The sequence below is a fragment of the Solea solea genome, chromosome 11, assembly GCF_958295425.1.
Source record: "Solea solea chromosome 11, fSolSol10.1, whole genome shotgun sequence".
Classification (NCBI taxonomy): domain Eukaryota; kingdom Metazoa; phylum Chordata; class Actinopteri; order Pleuronectiformes; family Soleidae; genus Solea; species Solea solea.
This window is the reverse complement of record NC_081144.1, coordinates 26,178,748-26,200,485: the sequence shown is the minus strand read 5'-3', so window position 1 is coordinate 26,200,485 and position 21,738 is coordinate 26,178,748. Positions and strand designations below refer to the sequence as shown.

Genomic DNA, 21,738 nt, shown 5'->3' with positions numbered 1-21,738 from the left:
CTCTCTCTCTCTGAATCATTGTTTTATGTTACGTTTTATGAAATGAGTTTCTCAGTCTTGTAATGTAACAAAGTACGACTACTTTGTTACATTACAAAGTATTTGTACTCTACTTAAGTCCAAAGTTCACATATCTGTACTTTACTTTGTTATTTATATTTACATTTCGTGTAACTCTCTTTGTTCCTTGTTACTACCAAATCAAATCAGAAGAAGAGTTGGTATTATGGTCTGTATTTATATCAAGCTTTTCTAGTGTTGAGCTGCTTTATACTACACTTTTCACTCATTCACACATCTTTTATACACATTCAGGACACATATGGATGAGCAGAGCCAGGAATTGAACCCACAACCTTCCTACCTTTAATACTTTTACTTCTAAAACTGAAGTACATTTTATATCAGAAAAGGACTTTTGATACCTAAGTAAATGTCATAAATCTTAAGACTTTTACTTAAGTAATATTTGAAAAAGTGACTTCAACTTCTACCAAAGTAATTTTCTGGTAACAGACTTGTACTTTTACTCAAGTATCACTTTAAGGTACTTTATACACAACTGCCATTAACTTCAGATGTGGGAACTATGGGAAATATTTACCATCAGTCCAATCTATGTTTCAGTTACTGCATCGTCTCGTGTTGCGGTCACAGTTCCCGACAAACGTAGACGAAGACATTATCTGTTGATAATGAGATTAACATTAAAACCAGCAAATATTGCGTAAAACTGACACCACTGATGTGGAGCTTTAGGAAAGTTGAGGTGAAAAAGGGGGCGGGGCGTTCAAAGGCTTCTTCAGAGGAAAATTATATAAAATACCGAAGTGGTCGGAAAAACACCGTGACTTCGATGTTGTTTTAACCACCTTAACGCCGTCTTATTCATTTTCTATGTATATATATATATATATATATACATATACAACAGGAAATATAGATATATCAGACATGTCTGATGCTATAATGCCTGTTTGTAAATAGGTGTTCGAGGACAACTGATTTTACCTCTGATTCATAAAGGAGGTCGTTACATAAGACGAAAACTTAAACTCTGTAACATAAGACCAAAACAAACTTTGTTACGTAAGACCAAAACTTAAACTTTGTTAAGCCAGAAGAAAACTTAAACTCTGTTAAGTCAGAAGAAAACTTAAACTTAGTTAAGTCAGAAGAAAACTTAAACTCTGTTACGTAAGACGAAAACTTAAACTTAGTTAAGTCAGAAGAAAACTTAAACTCTGTTACATAAGACGAAAACTTTAACTTTGTCAAGTCAGAAGAAAACAAACTTTGTTAAGTCAGAAGAAAACTTCAACTTTGTTACGTAAGACGAAAACTTAAACTTTGTTATGTAAAACGAAAACTTAAACTTTGTTAAGTCAGAAGAAAACTTAAACTTTGTTAAGTCAGAAGAAAACTTAAACTCTGTTACGTAAGACGAAAACTTAAACTTTGTTATGTAAGACGAAAACTTAAACTTTGTTACGTAAGACGAAAACTTAAACTTTGTTACGTAAGACGAAAACTTAAACTTAAACGTCTTCGCTGCTAACGTTAGCTGTGGCTGCACTCGCAACTGGGTGCTTTGCATTGACGTGGTAGGCTAAACTCGAGCTGCTTTGGTGGTAAGCTAACTGCTTCTATCACGTCGGGGCGTTTTTGAAATGTAAATGTTATTATAACTTAGATTAAAGTGAGTCTTACTGTCTTTGTCTTATGGCGCATTTCCACCGGCTCTACTTAGCCACGCCACGGCACGGTTTAAGTAGCGTTTCCACTAGCATAGTAACCTGGCACCAGGTACTATTGTTAGTTCCTGCTCAGGCGAGGTTCCAAAAGCGTGCTGAGTAGGTAACTATGCGATGACTTTGTTACGTAAGACGAAAACTTAAACATTGTTATGTAAGACAAAAACTTAAACATTGTTATGTAAGACTAAAACTTAAACTTTGTTATGTAAGACGAAAAATGTAACTCTGTTCTTATGGACATGCTGTCTCCTTATGGACATGCTGTCTTCTTATGGACATGCAGTCTTCTTATGGACATGCTCTGGTCTTCTTATGGACATGCTGACTTCTTATGGACATACAGTCTTCTTATGGACATACTGTCTTCTTATGGACATGCTCTGGTCTTCTAATGGACATGCTGTCTTCTTATGGACATGCTCTGGTCTTCTAATGGACATGCTGCCTTCTTCTGGACATAGTGTCTTCTTATGGACATGCAGTCTTCTTATGGACATGCTCTGGTCTTCTTATGGACATGCTGTCATCTTATGGACATACTGTCTTCTTATGGACATGCAGTCTTCTTATGGACATACTGTCTTCTTATGGATGGACATGCTGTCATCTTATGGACATACTGTCTTCTTATGGACATGCTGTCTTCTTATGGACATACTGTCTTCTTATGGACATGCTGTCTTCTTATGGACATGTTGTCTTCTCATCACAACTAAGTTAACCCTTAACCTAACCCTAAAACCAGCTCTTAACCCTGAAAAATACTTTTTTTTTATTGTCTTCCCAAAGATATTAATACAAGTACACACACAGACACACACAGGGAGAGAGTGTTTCATAAGTGTACAGACTTGAACATGCTGCAGTAAAGGTATGCATTTCTTTCTATCCCTTTTCTCTCCCTATTTTCTCACACTCACTCACTCACTCACACACATACACACTATCAAACAGTCTGCATCAGATCAAAGGCGTCTCTCTCTCTCTCTCTCTCTGTAAACACTATCCAAGCAACAGCAGCCTTGAAGACACAAAGACAAGTAGCTGCCTGACACCTGACACTAACCTGAGAGCATTCACTCACTCACCGTGGTCTACCTGAGAATCAAATCACACACACACACACATATTCACTCACTCACCGTGGTCTACCTGAGAATCAAATCACACACAAACACACACATATTCACTCACTCACCGTGGTCTACCTGAGAATCAAATCACACACATATTCACTCACTCACCGTGGTCTACCTGAGAATCAAATCACACACACACACATATTCACTCACTCACCGTGGTCTACCTGAGAATCAAATCACACACACACACATATTCACTCACTCACCGTGGTCTACTTGAGAATCAAATCACACACACACACATATTCACTCACTCACCGTGGTCTACCTGAGAATCAAATCACACACACACACATTCACTCACTCACCGTGATCTACCTGAGAATCAAATCACACACACACACATATTCACTCACTCACCGTGGTCTACCTGAGAATCAAATCACACACACACATATTCACTCACTCACCATGGTCTACCAGAGAATCAAATCACACACACACACACATACACATACAGTCTAAATCTCATATGTTAAACATCTTTAGGTCATAAAACCCTGGACCTTGTCAGGACCAGTCATCCTCATACAGACCAAAACCTGGTCCTAATGAGGCAGAACCTCATTTCTGACGGAACTCGTTAAAGTTTAGTACTAAAAGATTTCAATTATGGTTATGGTTAAGGTTAGTGATGTGGTTTTTGTCACTGCAGAGTCCTGAGAAGAAGAGCTGCACAAACCTGTGTGTGTGTGTGTGTCTCTCTCTACTTGTATATATGTCTTTGTGAGGTCCTCACATCGCCCGTTTAAAGGGTTAAGATTTGGTTCTAACTGGGTTTAGGTCAAACGTTAAGGGTTCGGCATTTAGGTGTGAGGCTTAAGGTAAGGGTAAGGCGTGTCCTCACTAGGCATGCTGTACAAGACTGGTGTGTGGCTGGAGACTTGTATTTATATCTTTGTGGGGACAACGATGTGTCCTCACTAAGAGGTGAAAACAAGTATGTGTGTGTCTCTGTTTGTTCATGGCAGGCAGCTAACAGCTAACGGCTAAACTCAGGTGAAAACTCAGTGAGACGCAGTGACCGTGTGTGTCTGTGTGTGTGTGTGTGTGTGCGCACGCTCCCTCCTCCCCCTCATCCTCTCTCTTCCCTATCATCTCACAGTACAAAGGAAAAGGAATGAATGAAAGAAAGAGAAGAAGAGGAGGGGGAGGGGGGGGGCCTGTGAGAGGGGGGAGGTAATATTACGTCGTAACAGGGAGTGACGTCGTGTATGTGTGTGTGTGTGTGTGTGTATATGTATGAGTGTGTCATTAGATACACCTGACAGGTAAAGCTTCCACTTCAGGGAATAATAAAATACAAATAAAGAAAGATTAGAGTGCTGTTAAACACAGTCTTGTCAAAAGATGGAAGAAAAAATATTTAAAAGGGAAATTTGTTTGAATTTTGCCTTCTAATATTCAAAAATAAAGCATCAGAGTTTATAAACTGTGATTCATCACCAGTTTAGCAAAACTAAATCCATGAAATGCTGCCATCTTCAGACCAACGATGGAACAGCAGCTCCCCCGAAAACACAACGCTGCCTCTGTTTTTCTCTCATTTTCTTTTTATATAAATGTTAACTCAACACATTTACGTGATTGAACATTTATAAAGTTTATAAAAGTGCTTTATTCACGGCTACAGAGACAGTTTGCCTGTGTTTTATCATCAAACTTCAGCCGTGATCACAAATCATTTGTTTCTTTCACTTTCGTATTTTCTCCGTCACGTCCTGCGAGCAAAGACCTTCACTTTTGCGCCGCTGTGGCGTAAATGACCTGGAAATGGACGTTTCGGCTGCGTTTGTCGTCCATGGTGACGTCGATAAAGCCGGCGTCTGTCAGAGCAGACATGTACGTCTGCGGGTTCCATTTCTCTGCTGCTAAAACCCCTCTGGACGACGCCTGAGCCAACGAGCTGAGCCTGAGCGTCGTCACCATGAGGCCTCCTGTGTGGAGTCATTATGAGAAGAAGAAGAATTACGACCTCCAAAGACTGAGTCCTGACGTTGTTTTTATAAGAAAATATGTGAAGAAAGCAAAACAGGAAGTGGAACTCCTGCTCACTTCCAAATTCAAAAATAAGGTGTTTACTCAATAAGGCTGCAGCGATGTTCGATTAATCGTTTACTAAATGAATCGTTTCATAATCAATGAATTTTTTTTTTTTTAATAATTTAAACTAAATCATTTCTGATTTTTCAACTTCTTAAATATTTTCTGGTTTCTTTGCTCCATGAAACAAAGAAATCATTCAAACTGCAGTAAAGAGCAGTTTTTAATGTCTGTCAGTCTTCGTGCTGTTTGTGTGCACGGTTTAAGTAGCGTTTCCACTATCATAGTAACCTGGCACCAGGTACTATTGTTAGTTCCTGCTCAGGCGAGGTTCCAAAAGCGTGCTGAGTAGGTAACTATGCGATGATTGGTCAGACTGCCGGCCACTGACTGGCCAGAGTGCCGTCACAGGAAGAGACGTCCCACACACAAATCAAGCCGAACAGTGCTGAACTGTAGATCACTTAAAACTACTTAACAATCCTAAAAAACGTGGGTTAATCTCCAACAACTACAGGAATCTGGTGTAAAGTAACTAGTCACTCGTGTGTGTGTGAGTGTGTGTCGCGTATAAAACCAAGTCACCGCAGTTTGCACTATTTTTTCCCACTGTTGCACATTTTACGTTTTATGTTTATAATATTTGTTGCATTGCTGCTATGTTAAAACAATTTCCCCTTGGGGATGAATAAAGTATTTCTATTCTATTTCACTCAGCCGTGCAGTGATGACTCCGCGCACGTAGGTACTTTTTTTGTAGTGGAGATGCAACCTAATCGTGCCGTGCCGAGGCGAGTAGAGCGGTGGAAATACGCCATTACTGTGGATTTCCTGCCAACATGGCGGCGTAAACAATCTCACCAGGTTTCATGACGCGGTGAATCTCTGTCGTTGCTTTCCTGAGGTTGGGCCAGAAGTAGTAGCAGTTACAGTGGAAGACTTTATCCACGGTGTTGTCTGTGATGGGCATCGCTGCGACGTCACTGAGGTGCAGCGTCACTTTCCCGCTCGACACCAGTCCCTTCAGTCGCTCGCCTGCCATCTGAACGAGGACACAAATACTCATTCAAAAGAGTCAAAAATAATAATAATAAAGTCCAGCTTGCTCTCCAGTCCCTCACCTGATGCATGTACTCGGAATAATCCACACCAATGACGTGGCCCAAGGGACTAGAGAGCAGTTTAGCCGCTGCCTGCAGACCCAGACCTGGGCCATGACCCAGCTCCAGGACTGTGTCTCCAGGCTGGATCCCACTCAGCTGCACAGCACTCTCCTCCAGGACCTGGTTGTGGTTTATCAGCAGCTTACTGACCAGCCACCCGAGGACCGAGCGCTCCGGGTTCCCCAGCTGTTTACCAATTTTTTTGGCCCACATCCCTGAAAACATGCGTACAACAGGAAAACAACGTCATTATCAGCACTAGAGCTGCACCTAAGCATATTTTCATCATCGATTCATCTCTTCTTGATTAAACGAGCACTTGTTTGTTGAAGTGTTTCTCAAAGCAAAATGATTTCTTTGTCTTAACAAGCAAAGTAACCAGAAAATATCCACATTTAAGAAGCTGAAAAATCAGAGAAACTTACTTTAGTTATTTAATTTGGTCATCGATATCAGAAGTTGGAGCTCTATTTTCTTCATTCTTAGTAAAACTAACTCATATTTTGCAGCTTATTTTCAATTCCTTCATCAAAACATTCCGCTGGCTGACGACGTCACATTTATTTTATACTTTTGGACATGTTTAGCTAATAATTAGCTCATTTTCTACCATAGTAAACTGAGAAGGCAGATCACATTAAACAGCAATAATTTAAGCTGATTATCATTATTTTAGCAAAGATTTACTCGATGAACAAACGACTCGGTAATCGATTAACTGTCGCAGCCTCGTATTCACGTAGTTTAAACGTAAGTTTGTCACGCAGCAGGCTAACGTTAGCGGTCAGTGTTTACGTCGTAGCTAAAACTACGTTAACGATGTCACTGTGGAAATATTTAAAATACTTCACTTTATCTTTATCTTTTTATTCTTTGTTTACCTTCTTTAGTTTGTTGTTTATTCTTCTATTTTATTTTATTTCACAACATTCATATGCATTCATCGAGATCACTGCTGCTAGTTTCACGTTTCCCTCTACGTCACTTCCGCCTCCTCCTCATCCTCCTCCTCGGTCTGGTTTTAACAGTCACACACACACGGTCTCCCCCTGCCGGTGAAAATATGCATGTTCCACATGTGCAGTATTTAGATTCATTCATTTAAACGGTTTGATTATTATTGAAACTGTTTTATTAACATTTAAACTGTAATATTTAACACGAACTTTCATTTTAAAACGTGTCTTGCGGGTTTTCTTAGCTCTTATTTTAATTTTATTTAATTCTATTTTAGTTTCTTTTGAACCCTGTCTCCTTTTGATTTGGTATTATTTCATGTAACATTTGTAAAATCCCGTCTCTGTTTTTTTTGACTGCTTTTCTTGACTGTTGTTTTTCGTCTATGTTAAAAAAAATCATCTTATTTTATTTTATTCTTGAACTCTTTGTGTTTTTTCTCGATTCCAGTTTTAATTTGTTATTATTATTGTTATTTTTGTTATTTTTATTATTATTATTGTCGTTGTTGTTGTTGTTATTATCATTATCATTAGTCATGATGTTTTTCGTGTATGAAAAGTGTTGAGTGTGTTATCGCTCATCACTTCTCCTCCTCTTTCTTCATCAGCGTTTTTTTCTTTTTCTTTTACTTTCGTTTTCATTTCCCGGAAAAGTGGAATGTGAAAGCAATCCGAGTTCACTTCAGTCGCGGTTTAACTTTAAGTTACGTTTCTTTTTCAGCGCATTTCATTCTGCGGAGGAAACAAAAAAATATTCATTCATTCATAAATTAATTCATTTATTTCTTTATTTACTTCCTGCTCACCTTCAGTTCAGGTAAATGCAAGCGCCGACGTCAGTTACCTGTTACACACATTTAGAAGAGGAGGACAAACGTGTGTCTGTGTCTGTGTGTGTGTGTGTGTGTCTGTGTGCAGACATGATTTCTGACCATCAGCTGCTTCATGAAGACCTGTGGTTTCTACCTGGACGACTCAGTGAGTCTCTGCGTGTGTGTGTGTGTCTGTGTGTGTGTCTGTGTGTCCGAGTGTGTCTGTTTATGTGTGTGTGTGTCTGTTTCTGTGTGTGTGTCTGTGTGTGTGTGTGTGTGTCTGAGTGTGTTTGTTTATGTGTGTGTGTGTGTTTGTCTGTGTGTGTGTCTGAGTGTGTCTGTTTATGTGTGTGTGTCTGTGTGTCTGTTTATGTGTGTGTGTGTGTCTGTGTGTGTGTCTGTTTCTGTGTCTGTCTGCGTGTGTGTCTGTGTGTGTGTGTGTCTGAGTGTGTCTGTTTATGTGTGTGTGTGTGTGTTGTTTCTGTGTCTGTCTGCGTGTGTGTCTGTGTCTGAGTGTGTTTGTTTATGTGTGTGTGTGTCTGAGTGTGTCTGTTTATGTGTGTGTGTGTCTGTTTCTGTGTCTGTCTGTGTGTGTGTGTTTATGTGTGTGTGTGTTGTTTCTGTGTCTGTCTGTGTGTGTGTGTGTGTGTCTCTGGGTTTGTTTAGTATTGTTTGTTTTCTCTTTTTTGTCCATTGTAAAGTCTGTTATATGGATTCTGAAGGTGTTTATGTGTTAGTTATATATACTTAAATGTACCGTGTAAAGTCTTATAGTTTGTTGTGTCGCTTTGTCTCTGTGTATCTTTGTCTCTGTGTATCCTTGTCTCTTTGTCTCTGTGTATCCTTGTCTCTTTGTCTCTTTGTCTCTGTGTATCTTTGTCTCTGTGTATCCTTGTCTCTGTGTCTCTGTCTCTTTGTTAGTTATATGTATATATATATATATATATATATATATACATATATATATATATATATATAAATGTACAGTGAAAAGTCTCACAGTTTTTGCTGCGTCTCAGGGATAAATCCGTCTCTGTGGGACAAAGACGACGTGTCTCACTGGCTTCACTGGGCTCAGAAAGAATATTCCCTGCGACGCCTGGAGCGAGGACACTTTGAGATGAACGGCCGAGCTCTGTGTCTGCTCACCAAAGACGACTTCAGGCGTCGCTGCCCAAACTCAGGTTTGTACAAATGAGTTCATCCGCAGAGAAAACGGCCAAGTCTGCGCTTTGTTCACGTTTGGTCTCATCTGTAGGCGACGTTCTGTACGAGATCCTTCAGTGTGTCAAACAGTCCAGGACAGGTCCAGTCCGTCCTCGGCAGACACCAGCTGACCTCACACATGTCCACACACAGAGTCCAATCATCTGCCAGGTCCACGCCCACGACGTCAGTGACACCAAAGGTCAGTCAGGTTACACCATGGATGTATAATAAGAACTGGATAGAGCTCCGCCCCCTCTGCCTTGAAGACAATGTTGTCATGGTGGCCACTCGTGGTACTGCAACTTATACTCATGCGGCCCAAAAAGCAATTTTCACGTTGAGCACAAAAGTGAAAGAGGCGCGTGTAAAACCTGAGACATGGACACATGCATGTATAGATCTTTATATTCTATATTCTTAATTATAATAATAATAATAATACGAATAAATTTAAGCCTTTTTTCTCTACATCCACAACATAAAGTGTCCATTTTCTGTCTCTCAGCTGTGCCCACGTCGTCCCACAGCGATGTACAGAGCGACGTCCAGAGGGACGTACAGAGCGACGTCCAGAGGGACGTCCAGGAGCCGCTCAACCTGTCCAACCAGGAGAAGACGAGGACGACGCTGCACTCGGTCAACGGACGAATCCCAGGTTCTCTTTCATCTTACCTTACCTTACCTTACGTAATCTTACCCTTACCTCACCTTACCTTAACTTATCTTACCTTAGCTTACCATATCTTACCTTACCTTATCTTACTTTACTTTACTTTACTTTACTTTACTTTACTTTACTTTGTCTTATCTTACCTTACCTTACCATATCTTACTTTATCTTATCTTACCTTACCTTATTTTAAGTAACAAATGCAGTCGGAAATGCTGAGTCATCTCGCTGTGTGTGTGTGTGTGTGTGTTGGAAATGCTGACTCTTCATATTTTCATATCATATGGATTTATGTAATTCACTCAGTTTTTATCGTCCTCATCTTTATTTAATTACATGTATTAAGGTAAGGTAAGGTGGGGTAAGGTAAAATAATGTTATTTTACCTTACCTTACATAATCTTACACATATGAAGACATGACTCAGCATTTTCTACTTGTAAATAACTAGTTATTGGGATTATTAAAACTTGTGAATGCAAACAAATCAAATAAAAGCAGTATAACACAGTGGCCACTAGAGGGCAGAAACGCTCTTCTATGAGATTCAGGAATGAATGAATGAAAATAAGTTTTTACTGCAATTTAACATTTTATTTATTCACAGACCAGGTTGTGAAAAGTGCTTCATAAATAAAGTTTGTATTGAATCTCTGTGTGTGTGTGTGTGTGTGTGTGTGGTCAGAGTGTAGACTGCTGTGGGACTACGTGTATCAGCTGCTGTGTGACGACCGTTACCATGACTACATCCGCTGGGAGGACGAGGACAGCCTGGTGTTCAGAGTGGTCGACCCAGATGGGCTGGCTTCTCTGTGGGGAAACCACAAGGTGAGAAGAAGCGTCAGCCCAGTCATTGAAGATGATCCGCGATAAACAGCTGATTCTGAACTTGTGACGCGTTCTCACGCAGGTTTGAAATGTAAACACAACACAGAACAAAGGTCATTGTGTTGTAGAGTTCCAGGTGTTTTTGCTCCGTCTGAACAGTCAGTCACATAATCTGAACACAGTCAGTCACATAATCTGAACACAGTAAGAGAATCTGTACACAGTCATAGAATCTGAACACAGTCACAGAATCTGAACACAGTCACAGAATCTGAACACAGTCACAGGATCTGAACACAGTCAGTCAGAGAATCTGAACACAGTAACAGGATCTGAACACAGTCACAGGATCTGAACACACTCACAGGATCTTAACACAGTCACAGAATCTGAACACAGTCACAGGATCTGAACACAGTCACAGGATCGGAACACAGTCATAGAATCTGAACACAGTCAGAGAATCTGAACACAGTCACAGGATCTGAACACAGTCACAAGATCTGAACACAGTCAGTCAGAGAATCTGAACACAGTCAGAGAATTTTTTTTATTTTTTTTATTTCTCCTTTATTTAACCAGATATAAGACCCATTGAGGTCAAGATCTCTTTCACAAGGGTGACCTGGCCAGGAAAGGCAGCAGCACACATCAAAGTTAAATAAAAAACAGGAAAGCAGCAACTACAATACAAACATTGAAATACAAAAGTATAACTAAAACAAACATAAAGTGCAAGAGTTGTGGTCACAGTAACAATTTAAGAACACAGGCACTGTTCAATGGATTTCTGTTGCCTGTCTTTTAAGATGGAGCGGAAAGCTCCCAGTGAAATAAAAGCTTGCAAATTGAGTTCAGTTTGGAGGGTATTCCAAGCAGAGGGGGCAGAGAAACTGAAAGCTTTTTTTCCCATTTCGGTCTGAACGTGTGGAGCAGACAAGTGCAAAATGTCATTGGAACGTACGGCATAATGGCTTCTGGTCCGCTGAAGAAAAGTACTTAAATAGGTAGAACCAAGCCGAGAAGAGCCTTATAGACCAGAGTCATCCAGTGTGTGTAGAGTCTTACAGACAGAGAATCTGAACACAGTCAGTCACAGGATCTGAACACAGTCAGAGAATCTGAACACAGTCACAGGATCTGAACACAGTCAGTCACAGGATCTGAACACAGTCACAGGATCTGAACACAGTCAGTCACAGGATCTGAACACAGTCACAGAATCTGAAAACAGTCAGTCACAGGATCTGAACACAGTCAGTCACAGGATCTGTACACAGTCAGAGAATCTGAACACAGTCAGTCACAGGATCTGAACACAGTCACAGGATCTGAACACAGTCACAGAATCTGAACACAGTCAGTCACAGGATCTGAACACAGTCACAGAATCTGAACACAGTCAGAGAATCTGAACACAGGATCAGGATCTGAACACAGTCAGAGAATCTGAACACAGTCACAGGATCTGAACACAGTCAGACACAGGATCTGAACACAGTCACAGGATCTGAACACAGTCAGACACAGGATCTGAACACAGTCAGAGAATCTGAACACAGTCAGTCACAGGATCTGAACACAGTCAGAGAATCTTAACACAGTCACAGAATCTGAACAAAGTCAGACAATCTGAACACAGTCAGTCACAGGATCTGAACACAGTCAGACAATCTGAACACAGTCACAGGATCTTAACACAGTCACAGAATCTGAACACAGTCAGTCACAGGATCTGAACACAGTCACAGAATCTGAACACAGTCAGTCACAGGATCTGAACACAGTCACAGGATCTGAACACAGTCATCACAGGATCTGAACACAGTCAGTCACAGGATCTGAACACAGTCACAGAATCTGAAAACAGTCAGTCACAGGATCTGAACACAGTCAGTCACAGAATCTGAACAAAGTCAGACAATCTGAACACAGTCAGTCACAGGATCTGAACACAGTCACAGAATCTGAAAACAGTCAGTCACAGGATCTGAACACAGTCAGTCACAGGATCTGAACACAGTCAGAGAATCTGAACACAGTCAGTCACAGGATCTGAACACAGTCAGAGAATCTTAACACAGTCACAGAATCTGAACACAGTCAGTCACAGGATCTGAACACAGTCAGAGAATCTTAACACAGTCACATAATCTGAACACAGTCAGTCACAGGATCTGAACACAGTCACAGGATTTGAACACAGTCACAGTGTCTGAACACAGTCAGAGAATCTGAAGTCACAGAATCTGAACACAGTCAGTCACAGGATCTGAACACAGTCAGAGAATCTTAACACAGTCACAGAATCTGAACAAAGTCAGACAATCTGAACACAGTCAGTCACAGGATCTGAACACAGTCAGACAATCTGAACACAGTCACAGGATCTTAACACAGTCACAGAATCTGAACACAGTCAGTCACAGGATCTGAACACAGTCACAGAATCTGAACACAGTCAGTCACAGGATCTGAACACAGTCACAGGATCTGAACACAGTCATCACAGGATCTGAACACAGTCAGTCACAGGATCTGAACACAGTCACAGAATCTGAAAACAGTCAGTCACAGGATCTGAACACAGTCAGTCACAGAATCTGAACAAAGTCAGACAATCTGAACACAGTCAGTCACAGGATCTGAACACAGTCAGACATCTGAACACAGTCACAGGATCTTAACACAGTCACATAATCTGAACACAGTCAGAGAATCTTAACACAGTCACAGAATCTTAACACAGTCACAGAATCTGAACACAGTCAGTCACAGGATCTGAACACAGTCAGAGAATCTTAACACAGTCACAGAATCTGAACACAGACAGTCACAGCATCTGAACACAGTCACAGGATCTGAAAACAGTCACAGAATCTGAACACAGTCACAGAATCTGAACACAGTCAGTCACAGGATCTGAACACAGTCACAGGATCTGAACACAGTCAAAGAATCTGAAGAGTCACAGAATCTGAACACAGTCACAGGATCTGAACACAGTCAGTCACAGGATCTGAACACAGTCACATGATCTGAACACAGTCAATCACAGGATCTGAACACAGTCACAGAATCTGAACACAGTCAGTCACAGGATCTGAACACAGTCACAGAATCTGAACACAGTCAGTCACAGGATCTGAACACAGTCAGTCACAGAATCTGAACAAAGTCAGACAATCTGAACACAGTCAGTCACAGGATCTGAACACAGTCACAGGATCTGAACACAGTCATCACAGGATCTGAACACAGTCAGTCACAGGATCTGAACACAGTCACAGAATCTGAAAACAGTCAGTCACAGGATCTGAACACAGTCAGTCACAGAATCTGAACAAAGTCAGACAATCTGAACACAGTCAGTCACAGGATCTGAACACAGTCAGACATCTGAACACAGTCACAGGATCTTAACACAGTCACAGAATCTGAACACAGTCAGAGAATCTTAACACAGTCACAGAATCTTAACACAGTCACAGAATCTGAACACAGTCAGTCACAGGATCTGAACACAGTCAGAGAATCTTAACACAGTCACAGAATCTGAACACAGACAGTCACAGCATCTGAACACAGTCACAGGATCTGAAAACAGTCACAGAATCTGAACACAGTCACAGAATCTGAACACAGTCAGTCACAGGATCTGAACACAGTCACAGGATCTGATCACAGTCAAAGAATCTGAAGAGTCACAGAATCTGAACACAGTCACAGGATCTGAACACAGTCAGTCACAGGATCTGAACACAGTCACATGATCTGAACACAGTCAATCACAGGATCTGAACACAGTCACAGAATCTGAACACAGTCAGTCACAGGATCTGAACACAGTCACAGAATCTGAACACAGTCAGTCACAGGATCTGAACACAGTCAGTCACAGAATCTGAACAAAGTCAGACAATCTGAACACAGTCAGTCACAGGATCTGAACACAGTCACATAATCTGAACACAGTCAGTCACAGGATCTGAACACAGTCACAGAATCTGAACACAGTCACATAATCTGAACACAGTCAGTCACAGGATCTGAACACAGTCACAGAATCTGAACACAGTCAGAGAATCTGAACACAGTCAGTCACAGGATCTGAACACAGTCAGAGAATCTGAACACAGTCACAGGATCTGAACACAGTCAGACACAGGATCTGAACACAGTCACAGGATCTGAACACAGTCACAGAATCTGAAAACAGTCAGTCACAGGATCTGAACACAGTCAGTCACAGGATCTGAACACAGTCAGAGAATCTGAACACAGTCAGCCACAGGATCTGAACACAGTCAGAGAATCTTAACACAGTCACAGAATCTGAACAAAGTCAGACAATCTGAACACAGTCGGTCACAGGATCTGAACACAGTCAGAGAATCTTAACACAGTCACAGAATCTGAACACAGTCAGTCACAGGATCTGAACACAGTCAGAGAATCTTAACACAGTCACATAATCTGAACACAGTCAGTCACAGGATCTGAACACAGTCACAGTGTCTGAACACAGTCAGAGAATCTGAAGTCACAGAATCTGAACACAGTCAATCACAGAATCTGAACACAGTCACATGATCTGAACACAGTCACAGATTCTGAACACAGTCAGTCACAGGATCTGAACACAGTCACAGGATCTGAACACAGTCAGTCACAGGATCTGAACACAGTCACAGAATCTGAAAACAGTCAGTCACAGGATCTGAACACAGTCAGTCACAGAATCTGAACAAAGTCAGACAATCTGAACACAGTCAGTCACAGGATCTGAACACAGTCAGACATCTGAACACAGTCACAGGATCTTAACACAGTCACATAATCTGAACACAGTCAGAGAATCTTAACACAGTCACAGAATCTTAACACAGTCACAGAATCTGAACACAGTCAGTCACAGGATCTGAACACAGTCAGAGAATCTTAACACAGTCACAGAATCTGAACACAGACAGTCACAGCATCTGAACACAGTCACAGGATCTGAAAACAGTCACAGAATCTGAACACAGTCACAGAATCTGAACACAGTCAGTCACAGGATCTGAACACAGTCACAGGATCTGAACACAGTCAAAGAATCTGAAGAGTCACAGAATCTGAACACAGTCACAGGATCTGAACACAGTCAGTCACAGGATCTGAACACAGTCACATGATCTGAACACAGTCAATCACAGGATCTGAACACAGTCACAGAATCTGAACACAGTCAGTCACAGGATCTGAACACAGTCACAGAATCTGAACACAGTCAGTCACAGGATCTGAACACAGTCAGTCACAGAATCTGAACAAAGTCAGACAATCTGAACACAGTCAGTCACAGGATCTGAACACAGTCACAGGATCTGAACACAGTCATCACAGGATCTGAACACAGTCAGTCACAGGATCTGAACACAGTCACAGAATCTGAAAACAGTCAGTCACAGGATCTGAACACAGTCAGTCACAGAATCTGAACAAAGTCAGACAATCTGAACACAGTCAGTCACAGGATCTGAACACAGTCAGACATCTGAACACAGTCACAGGATCTTAACACAGTCACAGAATCTGAACACAGTCAGAGAATCTTAACACAGTCACAGAATCTTAACACAGTCACAGAATCTGAACACAGTCAGTCACAGGATCTGAACACAGTCAGAGAATCTTAACACAGTCACAGAATCTGAACACAGACAGTCACAGCATCTGAACACAGTCACAGGATCTGAAAACAGTCACAGAATCTGAACACAGTCACAGAATCTGAACACAGTCAGTCACAGGATCTGAACACAGTCACAGGATCTGATCACAGTCAAAGAATCTGAAGAGTCACAGAATCTGAACACAGTCACAGGATCTGAACACAGTCAGTCACAGGATCTGAACACAGTCACATGATCTGAACACAGTCAATCACAGGATCTGAACACAGTCACAGAATCTGAACACAGTCAGTCACAGGATCTGAACACAGTCACAGAATCTGAACACAGTCAGTCACAGGATCTGAACACAGTCAGTCACAGAATCTGAACAAAGTCAGACAATCTGAACACAGTCAGTCACAGGATCTGAACACAGTCACATAATCTGAACACAGTCAGTCACAGGATCTGAACACAGTCACAGAATCTGAACACAGTCAGAGAATCTGAACACAGTCAGTCACAGGATCTGAACACAGTCAGAGAATCTGAACACAGTCACAGGATCTGAACACAGTCAGACACAGGATCTGAACACAGTCACAGGATCTGAACACAGTCACAGAATCTGAAAACAGTCAGTCACAGGATCTGAACACAGTCAGTCACAGGATCTGAACACAGTCAGTCACAGGATCTGAACACAGTCAGAGAATCTGAACACAGTCAGCCACAGGATCTGAACACAGTCAGAGAATCTTAACACAGTCACAGAATCTGAACAAAGTCAGACAATCTGAACACAGTCGGTCACAGGATCTGAACACAGTCAGAGAATCTTAACACAGTCACAGAATCTGAACACAGTCAGAGAATCTTAACACAGTCACATAATCTGAACACAGTCAGTCACAGGATCTGAACACAGTCACAGTGTCTGAACACAGTCAGAGAATCTGAAGTCACAGAATCTGAACACAGTCAATCACAGAATCTGAACACAGTCACATGATCTGAACACAGTCACAGATTCTGAACACAGTCAGTCACAGGATCTGAACACAGTCACAGGATCTGAACACAGTCATCACAGGATCTGAACACAGTCAGTCACAGGATCTGAACACAGTCACAGAATCTGAAAACAGTCAGTCACAGGATCTGAACACAGTCCGTCACAGAATCTGAACAAAGTCAGACAATCTGAACACAGTCAGTCACAGGATCTGAACACAGTCAGACAATCTGAACACAGTCACAGGATCTTAACACAGTCACAGAATTTGAACACAGTCAGTCACAGGATCTGAACACAGTCACAGAATCTGAACACAGTCAGTCACAGAATCTGAACACAGTCACAGGATCTGAACACAGTCAGTCACAGGATCTGAACACAGTCAGAGAATCTGAACACAGTCAGAGAATCTGAACACAGTCAGTCACAGGATCTGAACACAGTCAGAGAATCTTAACACAGTCACAGAATCTGAACACAGTCAGTCACAGCATCTGAACACAGTCAGTCACAGGATCTGAACACAGTCACAGGATCTGAACACAGTCAGAGAATCTTAACACAGTCACAGAATCTGAACACAGTCAGTCACAGGATCTGAACACAGTCACAGGATCTGAACACAGTCACAGGATCTGAACACAGTCACAGAATCTGAAAACAGTCAGTCACAGGATCTGAACACAGTCAGTCACAGAATCTGAACAAAGTCAGACAATCTGAACACAGTCAGTCACAGGATCTGAACACAGACAATCTGAACACAGTCACAGGATCTTAACACAGTCACAGAATCTGAACACAGTCAGTCACAGGATCTGAACACAGTCAGTCACAGGATCTGAACACAGTCACAGGATCTGAACACAATCAAAGAATCTGAAGAGTCACAGAATCTGAACACAGTCACAGGATCTGAACACAGTCAGAGAATCTTAACACAGTCACAGAATCTGAACACAGTCACAGAATCTTAACACAGTCACAGAATCTGAACACAGTCAGTCACAGGATCTGAACACAGTCAGAGAATCTGAACACAGTCACAGAATCTGAACACAGTCAGTCACAGGATCTGAACACAGTCACAGGATCTGAACACAGTCAAAGAATCTGAAGAGTCACAGAATCTGAACACAGTCACAGGATCTGAACACAGTCAGTCACAGGATCTGAACACAGTCAAAGAATCTGAAGAGTCACAGAATCTGAACACAGTCACAGGATCTGAACACAGTCAGTCACAGGATCTGAACACAGTCAGTCACAGGATCTGAACACAGTCAATCACAGGATCTGAACACAGTCACAGAATCTGAACACAGTCAGTCACAGAATCTGAACACAGTCAGTCACAGAATCTGAACAAAGTCAGACAATCTGAACACAGTCAGTCACAGGATCTGAACACAGTCAAAGAATCTGAAGAGTCACAGAATCTGAACACAGTCAGTCACAGGATCTGAACACAGTCAAAGAATCTGAAGAGTCACAGAATCTGAACACAGTCACAGGATCTGAACACAGTCAATCACAGAATCTGAACACAGTCACATGATCTGAACACAGTCAATCACAGGATCTGAACACAGTCACAGAATCTGAACACAGTCAGTCACAGGATCTGAACACAGTCAGTCACAGGATCTGAACACAGTCCGTCACAGAATCTGAACAAAGTCAGAGAATCTGAACACAGTCAGTCACAGGATCTGAACACAGTCAGACAATCTGAACACAGTCACAGGATCTGAACACAGTCACAGAATCTGAAAACAGTCAGTCACAGGATCTGAACACAGTCAGTCACAGGATCCGAACACAGTCAGTCACAGGATCTGAACACAGTCAGAGAATCTGAACACAGTCAGCCACAGGATCTGAACACAGTCAGAGAATCTTAACACAGTCACAGAATCTGAACAAAGTCAGACAATCTGAACACAGTCGGTCACAGGATCTGAACACAGTCAGAGAATCTTAACACAGTCACAGAATCTGAACACAGTCAGTCACAGGATCTGAACACAGTCAGAGAATCTTAACACAGTCACATAATCTGAACACAGTCAGTCACAGGATCTGAACACAGTCACAGTGTCTGAACACAGTCAGAGAATCTGAAGTCACAGAATCTGAACACAGTCAATCACAGAATCTGAACACAGTCACATGATCTGAACACAGTCACAGATTCTGAACACAGTCAGTCACAGGATCTGAACACAGTCACAGGATCTGAACACAGTCATCACAGGATCTGAACACAGTCAGTCACAGGATCTGAACACAGTCACAGAATCTGAAAACAGTCAGTCACAGGATCTGAACACAGTCAGTCACAGAATCTGAACAAAGTCAGACAATCTGAACACAGTCAGTCACAGGATCTGAACACAGTCAGACATCTGAACACAGTCACAGGATCTTAACACAGTCACATAATCTGAACACAGTCAGAGAATCTTAACACAGTCACAGAATCTTAACACAGTCACAGAATCTGAACACAGTCAGTCACAGGATCTGAACACAGTCAGAGAATCTTAACACAGTCACAGAATCTGAACACAGACAGTCACAGCATCTGAACACAGTTACAGGATCTGAAAACAGTCACAGAATCTGAACACAGTCACAGAATCTGAACACAGTCAGTCACAGGATCTGAACACAGTCACAGGATCTGATCACAGTCAAAGAATCTGAAGAGTCACAGAATCTGAACACAGTCACAGGATCTGAACACAGTCAGTCACAGGATCTGAACACAGTCACATGATCTGAACACAGTCAATCACAGGATCTGAACACAGTCACAGAATCTGAACACAGTCAGTCACAGGATCTGAACACAGTCACAGAATCTGAACACAGTCAGTCACAGGATCTGAACACAGTCAGTCACAGAATCTGAACAAAGTCAGACAATCTGAACACAGTCAGTCACAGGATCTGAACACAGTCACATAATCTGAACACAGTCAGTCACAGGATCTGAACACAGTCAGAGAATCTGAACACAGTCAGAGAATCTGAACACAGTCAGTCACAGGATCTGAACACAGTCAGAGAATCTGAACACAGTCACAGGATCTGAACACAGTCAGACACAGGATCTGAACACAGTCACAGGATCTGAACACAGTCACAGAATCTGAAAACAGTCAGTCACAGGATCTGAACACAGTCAGTCACAGGATCTGAACACAGTCAGTCACAGGATCTGAACACAGTCAGAGAATCTGAACACAGTCAGCCACAGGATCTGAACACAGTCAGAGAATCTTAACACAGTCACAGAATCTGAACAAAGTCAGACAATCTGAACACAGTCGGTCACAGGATCTGAACACAGTCAGAGAATCTTAACACAGTCACAGAATCTGAACACAGTCAGAGAATCTTAACACAGTCACATAATCTGAACACAGTCAGTCACAGGATCTGAACACAGTCACAGTGTCTGAACACAGTCAGAGAATCTGAAGTCACAGAATCTGAACACAGTCAATCACAGAATCTGAACACAGTCACATGATCTGAACACAGTCACAGATTCTGAACACAGTCAGTCACAGGATCTGAACACAGTCACAGGATCTGAACACAGTCATCACAGGATCTGAACACAGTCAGTCACAGGATCTGAACACAGTCACAGAATCTGAAAACAGTCAGTCACAGGATCTGAACACAGTCCGTCACAGAATCTGAACAAAGTCAGACAATCTGAACACAGTCAGTCACAGGATCTGAACACAGTCAGACAATCTGAACACAGTCACAGGATCTTAACACAGTCACAGAATTTGAACACAGTCAGTCACAGGATCTGAACACAGTCACAGAATCTGAACACAGTCAGTCACAGGATCTGAACACAGTCACAGGATCTGAACACAATCAAAGAATCTGAAGAGTCACAGAATCTGAACACAGTCACAGGATCTGAACACAGTCAGTCACAGGATCTGAACACAGTCAGAGAATCTGAACACAGTCAGAGAATCTGAACACAGTCAGTCACAGGATCTGAACACAGTCAGAGAATCTTAACACAGTCACAGAATCTGAACACAGTCAGTCACAGCATCTGAACACAGTCAGTCACAGGATCTGAACACAGTCACAGGATCTGAACACAGTCAGAGAATCTTAACACAGTCACAGAATCTGAACACAGTCAGTCACAGGATCTGAACACAGTCACAGGATCTGAACACAGTCACAGGATCTGAACACAGTCACAGAATCTGAAAACAGTCAGTCACAGGATCTGAACACAGTCAGTCACAGAATCTGAACAAAGTCAGACAATCTGAACACAGTCAGTCACAGGATCTGAACACAGACAATCTGAACACAGTCACAGGATCTTAACACAGTCACAGAATCTGAACACAGTCAGTCACAGGATCTGAACACAGTCAGTCACAGGATCTGAACACAGTCACAGGATCTGAACACAATCAAA

At 41.8% G+C, this 21,738-nt stretch overlaps 2 protein-coding genes across 3 annotated transcripts in view; one reads left to right on the top strand and one right to left on the bottom strand.

Moving 5' to 3' along the window:
• Window positions 1-4,445: 4,445 nt before the first annotated feature.
• On the bottom strand, window positions 4,446-7,103 carry zgc:194242 (uncharacterized protein LOC100005854 homolog). Of its 2 annotated transcripts, none has more exons than XM_058642408.1 (4): window positions 6,987-7,103; window positions 6,064-6,320; window positions 5,804-5,984; window positions 4,446-4,836 (listed from the first exon to the last, which is right to left on the bottom strand). In XM_058642408.1, the coding sequence occupies exons 2-4, from the start codon at window positions 6,316-6,318 to the stop codon at window positions 4,637-4,639; spliced, it is 636 nt and encodes a 211-aa protein (XP_058498391.1). In that variant the 5' UTR covers window positions 6,319-6,320; window positions 6,987-7,103; the 3' UTR covers window positions 4,446-4,636. The 2 variants fall into 2 exon arrangements, with proteins under 2 accessions (XP_058498391.1, XP_058498390.1); XM_058642407.1 differs by lacking the exon at window positions 6,987-7,103 and adding an exon at window positions 6,531-6,977.
• Window positions 7,104-7,718: 615 nt separating this feature from the next.
• pnpla1 (patatin-like phospholipase domain containing 1) overlaps window positions 7,719-21,738 on the top strand; it is a 30,611-nt gene continuing 16,591 nt past the window's right edge. The window contains exons 1-6 of the transcript XR_009241671.1: window positions 7,719-7,881; window positions 7,983-8,042; window positions 8,896-9,060; window positions 9,135-9,284; window positions 9,591-9,740; window positions 10,441-10,583. The gene's annotated coding sequence lies outside the window, so the exon portion shown is untranslated. The remainder of the gene's footprint in view (window positions 7,882-7,982; window positions 8,043-8,895; window positions 9,061-9,134; window positions 9,285-9,590; window positions 9,741-10,440; window positions 10,584-21,738) is intronic.

Coding starts and splice junctions, on each gene's coding strand:
- zgc:194242 (XM_058642408.1), bottom strand. CDS start 6,318: ATGTGGGCCAAAAAAATTGGTAAACAGCTGGGGAACCCGGAGCGCTCG. Junction 5,985..6,063: donor ATTCCGAGTACATGCATCAG/GTGAGGGACTGG, acceptor GTCCTCGTTCAG/ATGGCAGGCGAGCGACTGAA. Junction 4,837..5,803: donor TCACCGCGTCATGAAACCTG/GTGAGATTGTTT, acceptor GACTCCACACAG/GAGGCCTCATGGTGACGACG.